The sequence below is a fragment of the Mytilus californianus genome, unplaced genomic scaffold (genome assembly GCF_021869535.1).
Source record: "Mytilus californianus isolate M0D057914Y unplaced genomic scaffold, xbMytCali1.0.p SCAF_5, whole genome shotgun sequence".
NCBI classification, from domain to species: domain Eukaryota; kingdom Metazoa; phylum Mollusca; class Bivalvia; order Mytilida; family Mytilidae; genus Mytilus; species Mytilus californianus.
The window spans coordinates 68,790,809-68,805,215 of NW_026262701.1; the positions used below are offsets into that span (position 1 = coordinate 68,790,809).

Sequence of the window (14,407 nt, forward strand, 5' to 3'; positions counted from 1 at the left end):
TATTCCACATCTTATTATATACCCACCTGTCTATTGTTGATTACAGTACGTTGTCCTCTAGATGTCTTATTTTGCTGTCCCAGTCACGTTTATCCTACATCTTATTATATAGCCACCTGTCTAGTGTTGATTACAGAACGTTGTCTTCTAGATGTCTTATTTTGCTGTCATCCCACATCTTATTATATACTCACCTGTCTATTGTTGATTACAGTATGTTGTCCTCTAGATGTCATTGATTGCTGTCCAAATCACGTTTATCCCACATCTTATTATATACCCACCTGTCTATTGTTGATTACAGTACGTTGTCCTCTAGAAGTCTTTTTTGCTGTTCCAGTTACGTTTATCCTACATATTATTATATAGCAACCTGTCTATTGTTGATTACAGTACGTTGTCCTCTAGATGACTTATTTTGCTGTCCCAGTCACGTTTATCCTACATCTTATTATATAGCCACCTGTCTATTGTTGATAACAGTATGTTGTCCTCTAGATGTCTTATTTTGCTGTCCCAGTCACGTTTATCCTACATCTTATTATATAGCCAACTGTCTATTGTTGATTACAGTACGTTGTCCTCTAAATGTCTTATTTTGCTGTCCCAGTCACGTTTATCCTACATCATATTATATAGCCACCTGTCTAATATTGTTGGTTACAGTATGGTGTTCTCTAGATGTCATTGATTGCTATCCCAGTCACGTTTATCCCACATCTTATTTTATAGCCACCTGTCTATTGTTGATTACAGTACGTTGTCTTCTAGAAGTCTTTTTTGTTGTCCCAGTTACGTTTATCCTGCATCTTATTATATAGCCACCTGTCTAATATTGTTGGTTACAGTATGGTGTCCTCTAGATGTCATTGATTGCTGTCCCAGTCACGTTTATCCTACATCTTATTATATAGCCACCTGTCTATTGTTTACTACAGTATGTTGTCCTCTATGTGTCTTATTTTGCTGTCCCAGCCACGTTTATCCCATATCTTATTATATAGCCACCTGTCTATTGTTGATTACAGTATGTTGTCATCTAGATGTCATTGACTGCTATCCCAGTCACGTTTATCCCACATCTTATTATATAGCCACCTGTCTATTGTTGATTACAGTACGTTGTCTTCTAGATGTCTTATTTTGCTGTCCCAGTCACGTTTATCCTACATCTTATTATATAGCCACCTGTCTATAAAGTTGTTTATTACAGTATGTTGTCCTCTAGATGTCTTATTTTGCTGTCCCAGCCACGTTTATCCCATATCTTATTATATAGCCACCCGTCTATTGTTGATTACAGTATGTTGTCCTCTAGATGTCTTATTTTGCTGTCCAAGTCACGTTTATCCCACATCTTATTATATGGCCAACTGTCTATTGTTGCTGTCTATTGTTCTTTACAGTACGTTGTCTTCTAGGTGTCTTTTTTTGCTGTCCCAGTCACGTTTATCCTACATCTTATTATATAGTCACCTGTCTATTGTTCATTACAGTATGTTGTCCTCTAGATGTCTTATTTAGCTGTCCTAGTCACTTTTATCCTACATCTTATTATATAGCCAACTGTCTATTGTTGCTGTCAATTGTTGATTACAGTACTTTGTCCTCAAGATGTCTTTTTTTTTTTTGCTGTCCCAGTCATGTTTATCCTACATCTTATTATATAGCCACCTGTCTATTGTTGATTACAGTATGTTGTCCTCTAGATGTCTTATTTTGCTGTCCTAGTTACCAGTTACCCTACACCACAAGGACAAAGCAGCAAAAGTAGAGAGAACATCATTGATACAATGACAGATTGTGATCATCTTAAACTCAACTTGTAAGGAATAAATCAGTTAACGATGACTTAAATTCTCGTTTTGATATATTCAGGAACTTTTAATTGGTTTATTCTGGTTATTCCTACATTTTGAATTTTATAGGTAAATTAGTAAAATTTTATGTTGGAGTTCCCAGAATTATTATGTAAACAATGGGATTATGTAGGATTATGTTGTAACAACACTTAACTAATGAACCAAGGTAAATCCAGGTAAATCTTGTGGAAAATAAAGAAAAGGAATAGTTTATATTACAATATTTTATTTAATAATTTCATAGCACATTTTGTGTAAATAATATTCAAAAGCACAATATGAATTTATAGGCAGATTATTATTTACAAGCAATTGAAATTATTTAGGTGAAAACATTAATATATACAAGTAAATAGTATCAATTAAAATATAAATATATTAAAATTGTAGTAATTATTCTTTGAAACAAAGCACTAAATTTTGAGTTACACTTCATATTCATTGAAACAAAGCCCCGAAAAGTACACTAAACTGACATTAAAACATAGCACTAACACAGTAATATATTGCACTAAATTGAACACACAAGAGAATACAAAGTCTTAATCAATGTGCAGGTGATGAGAAGCAGCATCTCCATACTGGACTAGCGTAAGTTCAACTTTCTGTAACCTTGTTTTCAGTGTTTGAATATAAATAGAAGATGTGGTATAATTGCCAATGAGACAACTCTCCACAAGAGACCAAATGACACAGTAATTAGCAACTATAGGTCACCGTACGGCCATCAAAAATTGAAGTCTGTCATCCATTTCCCTGTATTTTCTCTTACTTTCACGTTTCCCACCGGCTCAGGATTGGACAAGTATGAGAGCATGGAAGGCTTCTCCTTGTCTCAACAACTTGATCACGCAAAAGATGTTTGGGTGAGGTGGCTTGACTAACTTCTTTAGGGTACCATGCCAACCTTCTAAATGATTTTTTGATCTCGGACCTTCTGTTGCGTAGTGATTCCATAAGCTTTGGGTGTTTTCTACCCAGTAACTTGTTACATAGTCTGTGAAGTTAAGAGTTGGTGTATCAGTATCTGCAGCATCGATATCCTCCAGTGCGTTAAACCAAACATCTTCGACTGTATTGGGTGGTAAAAGTGGCAGAACTGTAGCTCTTCGAACAAGTTGTTGAATGTCGCCTTTTTCACTGCATGCATTCTGCAAACATTGCTTCTATGCATTTCTCCAGATACACTGATTGTAGTGAAAAAAACACCCTTTAATGTTGATTCCTTTGAAGATTGAAGTGGCTGCGTTTCTGATGGCTATTTCGTAGTCGAGGAACGTCGTGGCTGGTTTAAGTAGTATGTTGAATTCTTTGAAGCTAAAGTTGAAAGTGTTTGTTGCTATTTTAAAAATGCTTTAACTACCTTTTCTATTAACAAGTTTTTTCAGACTTTTAAATACTTTTACTACTTTTTCTTTTAAATCGTTTTATTTTCCAGACTACTAAATGCTTTTACTACCTTTTCTTTTAAATAATTTTATTTTCAAGATATTCCATATTAGAAACACTTAATTAAAACACTTGATACATGTTTTCAAACAAAAAAAAAACCCATATTTTACTGTACATAAATTTCAATTAAATAATTATTTTTATTTAATTTCTACGGGTAAATTTACCTGTGACCTAATTAGACACTAATGATTAAAACAACATGTTGCAATAACAACATCTATTGTTCTTTCCATAACCTCCCATGTAGAAATAGCCAGAATAGTCAAATACAAAATGTAGGAATAGCCAGAAGACACCCTTTTAATTAAGGACTGCTGAAGGTTTTTCCAAAAAAAAAATTTCGTTTATGATTTAGTTACTAATAAGACGATAATTCATATTTGACATTCGAAAGTAGCGCCATGCCACGGCTGTCATTCGGTATAGCGAGAAAAATGATAGTGAAAAAATAAGTAACGGTGGTCAAGTATTGCGATTGGATCGTGAAAGATCTGGTAAAGGATCGTGAATGAAATCTTATCGAGAAGACACATGCAACGTCATTAGATAATATAATTTAATCAATTATAATGACAAATATTGAGAAATTAAAACTGTTTGCAACATGGTTCAACATGATGATCAGCTTCCTAGAAAAATCAAGGCTTAAAAGCACACCGTTTTGACAAAACTACAAAAGGCAGATTGCTCATCGAAATTTGAGAAATAAACATGTAAACAAACATGATTTTTTTCAAATTTTTAATGCATAAAATTGAGAATGGAAATGGGGAATGTGTCAAAGAGACAACAACCCGACCAAAGAGCAGAAGTCAGCCCAAGGCCACCAATGGGTCTTCAACACAGCGAGAAAATCCCGCACCCGGAGGCGGGCTTCAGCTGGCCCCTAAACAAAAATGTGTACTAGTTCAGTGAAAATGGACGTCACACTAAACTCCGAAACATATAAATGAACTAAAATTTAAAAAAAACATAGTAGACTAACAAAGGCCAGAGGCTCCTGACTGTGGACAGGCGCAAACACTACTATTCTCTTTAAAGTATCGTTAAATATTACTGTTTAAAATATTTCTTAAATTTTTTTGATTCAGTTTAATCGGAAACTTTGCAAAAATGGTAAAATTTGTAAAGATTTGATATTTCGGATCGTGAAAGATCGGGTACTGCATTTTGATGATCGTGAAAAGGATCGTGAACGATCTGTTTCCGCTTATTCGTCATTGCAAAAAATCCACGAAAACGATCAAATTTTTCTTTAAACAAATGATAATTTATATATGTAATTGATATAACAAAAGATAGGATTTGCATGACTTATTCCGCTTCACTTTTGTTTGTGAATAGGGCTATGATGGTTCAATGCAATTGGATCTGATTATTTGATAATACCACACCGACTAGTTTTTTTATAACAATATAAGTCCGTCTGTCCGTCCTGCATAAGTTTTTATGTCGTTTGAAAAGTTAAGATTGTCTCGTCTGATTTCCATTAATTTTTATGCACAGTCATATCTATAAAACGAAGATTTTTGTTAATTTTTGAAAAAATTGAAAAAAAGATACATTGTTTAAAAAACCCGAAGGAAAACAACTGACATATTCCTGACTTGGCACAGACATTTTCCAAGAAAATTGTTGGTTAAATCTGATTTTCTAGCTAGCTAATACGCCCACTTGTACAACAGTTGTTTAATGTTCCGTAATATTGCCAAATTTGGTGAGCAACCCAAACAGATACAATTGGTTAATGTGGCCATATCTGGGATCCAGCAGCCAAAACTGTGTAAACATACATCACAGACATACAACACAACTGAATTGAACGTTCAAACAAACTTACAATTAAATCAAACAAAGACGCCAACAAAAAAGTTTTTGTAGTTGATAATAAAGTCAGTATACTAAAGCATAATTACGGAGTCCCTTAAGTGTCATGTAAATATAAATATTTTCGTTTCCCGGAGATTCATTCTGGTGCGCACCAGTTTGAAAAATCGTGCACACGACTTTGAAACTCGGGTGCACGACTTTTCAGATCGTGCGCATGACTTTCAAATTTGTGCACATGACTTTCAAACTGGTGCGCAAGACTTTTAAACTGGCGCGCACGACTTTCAAAATGGTGCGCACGACTTTCAAACTCGTTCTCACGACTTTCAAAAATGGTGCGCACTACTTTGAAACTCGTGCGCACCAGTTTGAAAGTCGTGCGCACGTTTTTGAAAGCTGTGCGCACCAGTTTTTAAATGTCTTGCGCACGATTTTTCGAACTAGTGTATATCAATCATTGATTTTACCATAACGTTAAGCCCCGGTCACACCTTACCAGATAGCGCGAACTGACGCCGAACGGATAACTTTTTTTCAATCCGTTCATGTCAGTGAGACGTCCGTTCTTATCCGTCAAACGTCCCTCCATATCCGTTTCATGTCCGTTCAGCGTCCGTTTTATCCGTCGACGTCCGTTCTGTCCGGTGGAAAATTTTGAGCATGTTCAAAACTTTGAACGGACGTCCAACGGATGAAGTGTCCGTTGAACGTCCGGTAGGCGTCCGTTTTTTACGGTATTCGTCCGTTTCCGTTACTTGTATCCGTTACTTGTCCGTTATACATCCGTTGGAGGTCCGGTAGACCAATTCACCAACGGACTTCTACCGGACGTATAACGGATAAAACGGATGATGAACGGATGTGAAACGGACATGAACGGAAGGATAACGGATAAAACGGATACGTACCGAATGTAAAACGGATAAATGCCAATTGAAAATTTCGCGTCAGAAATGCCAATTATTGGTATGTCAGATTTCTTGAGTGTCATGAAGGTTTATTACTCATGATGGATCTTGGAGTAAGAGCACGTCTCCACTATCAAGCAGCTCTTATTCAGGCAAAGACTGAACTTAAATGTTGGAAATATAAACCTACTAGCTGTCGAAAGGAGAAGAAGGAGAAGACAAAGGAGATGGTGGACAAGATCATGGCTTAGTCCTGAAAGACGACGCAGTTTTGGTTTATATGACCAACTCATGACTGAATTTAGGCGGGAGGATCGGTAGTACTTTGTACACTTTCTTCGAATGCCCCCAGAGATGTTCGACGAGATATTGCAACGGGTCGGCCCTCCCATAGCAAAGCATTTTACAGAAATCCGCTAGAACCAGGACTCAAGTTAGCAATTACACTTACTAGTAGACACCTTGCTTCTCGAGCAAAATATCGTAGCATGCAGTACGGATAGAGAGTTTTCATACCAGAGGTACATAATATTAACAGATTTAAAATATCAACTTTAAAAGAATGAATTACTACATTGCTTCATTTTTTTTTCGAATCAGAGTAGCGCTATATTTGCACACATATCTTGCAAAACAAAACGTAATACAACAATAAAATCAACTAAACAAGTGCACTAAGGTGTCCCTCGCCTTTAAAAAAAAATCGGATACATTGTTCTATTTGTTTGGTACGTGTGACCTTGAACTTTGTCCCACTGACCCCACTTTCGCAAAAGCAAATATTATAATAAACGGATGACTCATACTAGTATACCATGTTCATCTGACACGCACCCGTCATCGCTAGGGACAACAGTGCGCAAAACCTTTTTACAAGTCGGGTTCCTTCAGTTGTTTGCATGTATATTATTTCAGGTGTGCCAAGCAATCATCCTCTTCCTTTTCCAACACTGCCCTTTGGCGGCATTTTGAAGAATAAACTAAAACCTGTTACACGGAAACATTTTAATTATTTTAAGGTCACGTGTATGTGATTTACATGTATTATTATTGCCGCCTTTAATTTTCCGCTTATCTTGTTCATCCGTTTTATCCGGTACGCTTCCGTTAGGTGTCCATTTTATGCGGTACTCGTCCGTTGGATGTCAATTGATTGACGTTAAGGTGGATAGGGGGTCTTAATTAAAATCAATAGAATTTTTTAATAATTTGTCAAAATGTAGTTTTTATCATGCTTTTTTCCAAAATATAATAAAAAGTATGGGTCACCGAACTTTTTTTCGCGCTACAGGTTGTGCAAAATTGTCAGATTTTGTATAGATTATGCATGGAAAATCCAATTGTGTGTGATAAAAAGAAAACTAAACCATAGAATTTTAAGATAAAATGTGAGAAGATAGCTCTTATAACATGCTTTCAGATAAGAAAAAGAAAAAATGGGGTCATCGGACTTGTTTTCTTGCTACATATTAAAATAGGTAAGTTCACAACACTTTCTGTTATAAAATTACTTTATCTGAGTTATCTCCCCTACTATCTGAGTTATCTCCCCTTATGTGGCAAAGTTGAAAAAAAAATGAATCAAACAAAAATATTGTGTTTTTTAGAAAAAAACAGCCTTAAATATGATAAAACACATTATTTTCTATATTAATATGAAAAGTCTTACACATGAATTACATACTACTCTCAAAATTTGCACAATTCATTAAAGATCTAGACCAATTGTCATCTGCTACTTCAAAATCCAAGATGGAGGAAGACACCCCAGGCACCTTAACAATAGTAGGACGTTAACAAATACAAGGGAGACTACTTATGACATTAAACAATTTGAGTAAAGTCTTTAAAATGTTATTTAAGTAAAAAATAAAATATTATTTATCATTTAATCCTGTGTTGAGAATGTTTATGAATAGTTCTTCTTTCTTCTTCCGGAGAAAATCATTTTGACGATTCACCATATACAATGGAAATATCTTAAATCGTCCATTAGAACAACGATGGAAATGGTCGTTAGCCCGGACGATTGTTAAATCTTCATGGTTGAAAAGATGGTATACCGCAAACAAAAGGTGCAAAGGTTTTTGTACACCATATCCGGATTTCGACAATCAATGTCTCTTCAGTGATGTTAGGAATCGAAGCGGTATTTGAAAAGCCATACAATTTACCTCAATTTAGGATAGACTTTTGAATTTTGAGGAGTCAAAATAGGATGAACGGATCATATAAACCCGAAGGCAAATATAATACAAGCCCAAACGAAAAAATATAAACAAGTCTAAATTGAAAACAACGTTCAAACCTATGATTGCGATGGATAAAAACCGCAATTTTTATACGTGTGCATGCAAAACAAATTTCTTGTTAGAGGGGTCTAAATACAGCACAAACAACATTTTCCAAAAGATCAAAAAAGTGAAAAAGTATATTTTAACAAAACGCATTTGACTAACAGGTCGAACAATATAGACAAAGTATAAAGATAAAGTATGTGCATATATAGACAAAGTATGTGCATATATAGACAAAGTATGTGCATATATAGAAAAAGTATGTGCATATATAGAAAAAGTATGTGCATAAACAGAAAAAGTATGTGCATATATAGACAAGTATGTGCATATATAGAAATAAGTACATATAAGGCAGCCATGGCGTTCCATATTAAACCATCATTTAGGCTCACAGAAAAGTGTTCCTCTTTATACATATTTTCTATAATATTAATAAAATTTCCTCTGATATTATAACAAGATAATTTGTAAAGAAGTGCTTGTCTATTTACTGTATCAAAAGCCTTTTTCAAATCAATAAAGCAGGCAAAAATTCAGTTATTCTACGTTTCTTTTTTTCTTATTATTTTCAGCTTATATCTTGGAATTGTATGAACCAATTGTAATGGAACTATACAATAAAGTTAACCAGCATGTGCAGATTTGCAATCGGGGTAGGGCCACAGACCACAATTAAATTCTCTATTAGTTCTTTATAACGTTTTGTTTCATTAAAAAAATTGCACTGATTCTTTTTGTCAAATATTTTGTGAGTGTAAAGTACAGTACTAGTCCAAACATATATCAAACATTCAGAAATATCGCTCCCCAGCATCTTACAAATTTAGCCAATACACATCCATACCCCTATGGACAAGTCAAGAGATGTTCCGAAAACTGTAAATATCACCTTTTTGCACCTGGCCTAATCACTCTTTCCATATCAAAATCAGTTGAAATACAACATCCAAAAGTTTATTTCACCTCTCTTCTTTCATTTCCATCCAAAAAAATCTAAGAAATGAGTGAGGAAGGGAAAGAAAAAAAATTAAGAAACTCTAATTAAAAGGAACTATATTCGTGGTCTTTGGCCTATGGCATTTCCAAGATGGCCGCCGTTTCCATGGAAACAGCAAAAATGTCCAAAAAATCAATAATTGGCATGTGTAGATGCGCTGTTTGACTTTGGAATTTTCAAAATGGCTGCCGATACCCTGGCAATGGGGAGACGAGGGTGCCATCCGTTATTGCTCGCAATTACAAATCTAGGTGTTTTTCAGATTGCTCATTTGAATATGTATTTTCAATGATAAACATTGTTCGTCCAATTTGTACTTACAATCATCATTACCGCAGTTGTCTGTATGCAATATTTGTATGACAATTTTACGATAGGTTTCAAAAAGGTTCTTTGTCAACAACAAATTCTGAAATCCCTTTCGTATGCTTTCTTTAACGTAATCTATGTTGATTACGGAAAGTTTTTCGGTCACAGCCATGACTGAGAGTCTGGATAGGGGATTTCCATTTTTATATTCTTTCATTTTTCAGACCATTTTTCTCTATCCTTTATTTATTTTGCCCATTATTCTCTTTTCTTTATACATTGAATAACACCACATTATTCTCTACTCTTTTTTTTTTATGTCTGTTTTTCGCTATTCAGTATCTTTTTCGCCCTTTATTCTTCACTTTTGTCCATTATACTTTATCAAGACCCTTATGACTTAGTTAAGTGTTATTGACGTTGTATATGGTCCTTTGCACGTTTATGACATCACTGAATAAACCTTATCAGCAACACGAGTGGGACAGGAATTAATTACTTTCGGAGCTCCTTGGTTAACCTGACTTTTAACGAGATTCGTGTTGTTTATTCTAATGTTTTCTTTCTTTAAAATTATGACAGGTTGTTATGTAGTCGATTAGCGCACATGACTGATTGTCTAAATACAGTGGATTATATTTTTTTGTCACGCGTGAAAATAAAGGTTGGTTCATATCATTAAACTCTTCTCTTTTTCTTTCATGTCTATGTTGAAACTTATTGAAATGGAATGTATTTAAAATAATAAAATGATAAATTGACGAGGTCATATTCACTTTTGAAGAAAGTTTATCTTGTAGTTCAATTCCCCGTATGTGACGATATATATATAACTCGTACAGTCAGTAAAACTATTTTGAAGTGTTATATTAAAGCAGTGCACATAGTTACTTTTATAGATTTTTTCCGGAGGGTAAAAACCTTTGGTTAAACTTTACAAGCTAATAAACCAATTAAAAAACGGAGACAAGATCTCGTAAACAATTTTATATTTACCACAACAATTTGGGATCATTATTTTAATGCACAACGGCAAACGGATATAATTAGACAAAAGTAAGCAGTTTCGATAATGAAGGTGGCCTATCCATACTGAACTGTACATCTAAATACAAATATATCTCAATTTTTACTCGGTCCGCAGCTGGCCATGGATGACTTCAACGAAGCAGTCGACATCTTACAAAAAGATAATGCACCCCCTTGAATGTTAAACTGTCTTCAAATCTAGTTAAATTTCACAAACATGTTTTCATTAGCTGTCCGACAATACTTTTAAAATATTATACAAAAAAGTTAAATGTACTTCGCGTTATTATGAATTTTGAACGAAAACTTTGTTGAAATATGCAATGAAAACGGATGAACTGCTTAGATAGTTGTAAAACCATATATGCGACTTGAAATAAAGTGTAACCACAATGGTGTACAGGGGTATAAATATAGCATATGGTCACACGGACTTCTTCCGTTCGGCAGTAAAACCCATCACGAGGAAGTCTATTCTGAAAGGGGACATTAAATATGATGCATGGTGTAGGGAAATTGTCACTCTCTTTTCTTTAAAGAACTCGCTGTTTCAACTCTTCTAGAGGTACGCATAGGTGACCAGGCAAGCGTTATTACTGCCCCTATCAAAGGTCTAAATTTCCAGGCCTTCATGCCGCCGGTCAACCCACTTTACAGAAACTATTTCTTTGATTTATTGCTAATGACATTGTCAATAAATTGAAAAAAATGTTATAGTCGAACTGTCATAAGTAAAGACATATCAGTCAAATCTAGCAAATGTAAAGAAATATACCCATTAACCATGAGCTAAGTAGTTGGTGCTTCGGTACTGGCATGATTTATAACATACTTTTCAAAACTTCATCAGTTAGAAAATTTAAAAACATATTAAGAAACTAAGGTTCCAACTCTCTCAGGCAAAGTTGGCCTTATATTAATTTGGCCATTCTTTTTAAGTCATTTTTGGTTACAAATCCTTGGTATTACAAATTTTTGGTTTTGAGCACTTCTGATGAAGGGAACTCCAGAAAAGCGTTTCGGAAAAAACTAAATATATAGAGTTATTTCTTTTTTAATTTGGATACGTTTTATTCCATCTAAAAAGAATGAGTAACAAACTCTAAAAGTCATAATACAAAAACATAAGGAATAATTGTTAATGTATCGTAGACAAAATAAGGGAGAGAAGTTACCATGGGAGCAATCAAAAATCATAAGTCACAAATCAAAAATCACAAATCCCGCCAAAAAGAACAACGAAAAAACAATCATGCAATTTAAGGACATAAGTTTGCTTCGTGTTTTCGTATCTTTCTCTTTTACTCAGAATTGTTCGTTTTCTTCGACATCGGATTTGTTTTTTATCGAGGTGGGGTTGGGGTTAATCTTCTGTGTTAATGATCTGTTCTTATAATCCCTTCTATTTCTTTATCTTATTTTCAGTTGCTTTGCATATATATGACAAAACAATCTAAATTTGCTGCCGTACTAACAAGATTGGTTGATAGATTTTTGGTGTTTTAACGCAACTTTCAGCACTTTTGACTTTTTCGTGGCGGCCAGTTTTTATTGGTTGAAGAAGCCAGAGTGAACGAAGAGAACCTCCGACCTTCGACAGGAAAACTGGCAATCCTAGTCAATTAAGATTGGAGGTAAACGCACCTGCCACGTGCGGGGCTAAACTCACAACCTCAGTGCTGACATGCTAGTAGTACAGTAGCAGAACTGTAACGGGGGTTCATGTGGCTAACAAAACCCATCCAGTAAAAGTTAATAAATTTATTATTGGCACCAGACGTATTCAATATAACACAATAAATCATATTTGTGCGTCAAGGATGTGCATTCACTGATATTTCCAACTATAACAACCACATGTCTTTGGACAAATCTTCAATAAAAAAAAGAACATCCAACCCAATGGTTTCACAATAATAATTTTGATTTTTTTAGTAACTATTATTTCATAAAATAAAACACATATATAAAATTAAATTCACAAGCATCACAAGACCACTAAAAATGTCACTATTACATTCTTCCCCGTCCTCGAAATGGCGTCTCGGCATTTATCTATTTCTGTTCAGACTAAGCGTCATCTAAAATAGTATTTACAATTCTGCTGACCATAGTTTCTGATACACCCTGTAAAACTCCTGAAGAAATCAAGTTAACAAACACATGTTTTGTCTCTGGTAATGACTCCCGAACAGACATTTGATTCATCTGATAAAAACTATGCCATTCTGGCTTTAGAAATTCACATTTTTTCAATCCTAACTTTAAATTGCATTCCCTCAGTCTTTGAAATATTATTTTCGGTCTTTCTTAATGTTCCTCACCTGTGTTTGACAAAGATGTGTATAGATGTACAGTATCAGAGAACAGTACAGGTTCTATAGCTGGATGTAACCTTATTGTGAATGACATGGATACAGGAGTCAATGGACAAAATGATGTGACTGTGAAGAATGATACAAGATTCAAAATGAAGACGACAGGGGTCGTGAGTTCGATCCTCACTGGGGGCTCCAAAATGTAACGGGCTTCATGTGGCTGACAAAACCAATCCAGTAAAAGTTAATAAATTTATTATTGGCACCAAACGTATTCAATATAACGCGATGAACGCCCAAAATTATGGATTTTAGTCTAACTGACAAATCATACTTGTGCGTCTTTAGGATGTGCATTCACTGATACTTCCAACTATAACAACCACATGTCTTTGGACAAATCTTCAATACAACCTCGTCAACTTTCAGCAGCGAACTAACTAGATAACTATCTACCCGTAAAACAAAAACCATAATCCAACGTGCATGACTAAAACACATATATAAAATTAAATTCACAAACATCACAAGACCACTAAAAATGTCACTATTACATTATTACTTAGACCACTCTTCCACCAATGCCCCCATACTAATATTAAAACGCGCTCTTATTATAAAACAAATTCTACTTGATAATTAAGAAAATATACATTTTACTTACTAGACATTGACATCCATAACAGCAAAAAATGCACAAACGATTGCACCATGTTGTCCTCTGCACGATTTATGTCGGATAATACATAATTAAGATGTCTACTTTCATCCTTGTCCATTAATTACTTAAATAACCTTGTAGCAACATCCTAGTGGTTTTTTTTTTATTTTATTTATAGAAAAGGTAACATTTCTTAATTTGACAAAAATAAAACACAAATACTATTACTGAGATAAATAAATTGGATGCTTTTATTGACACACAGGGAGCCATCATTCATTTATTTCTTATTTTCTGATATCAAAAAATGATTTTGTGATATCAAAAAATGATTTTGTGATATCAAAAATTCGAATTCTTGGTATCAAAAAATCATTTTTTGATATCAGAAAATAAGAAATAAATGAATGATGGCTCCCTGTGTGTCAATAAAAGCATCCAAGCTCACCCATGAGCCCAAACATCAGGAAATATATGCAAAAAATGTTCCTGGTAGACCAATTGTTTTATAATGTGGAGTACCGCTACACGATATTGGTCATCATTATATTGATGACATAGGGTCCCTTGTTCCAAAAACAAAATACTTATATCAAGGACACTTCAAGTTTTATAATGATTTAGACTTCAAAGTCTCCAGAAAACTGCTATTTAATAACATTTGAAGCAAAAAACATGTACGCTAATCTTCATTTTGACGAAACTGAACGAGTACTGAATTACCTCGTTCCAAGTTAT

General features: G+C 34.4%; 1 protein-coding gene across 1 annotated transcript in view; it reads right to left on the bottom strand.

Moving 5' to 3' along the window:
- The window catches only part of LOC127701313 (uncharacterized), a 55,084-nt gene extending 41,355 nt beyond the window's left edge, over positions 1–13,729 (bottom strand). Inside the window, exon 1 of the mRNA XM_052205198.1 lies at positions 13,673–13,729. Within this exon, the coding sequence (XP_052061158.1) occupies positions 13,673–13,721 (49 nt within the window). The 5' untranslated portion in view covers positions 13,722–13,729. The remainder of the gene's footprint in view (positions 1–13,672) is intronic.
- Between the last annotated feature and the right edge of the window lie 678 nt (positions 13,730–14,407).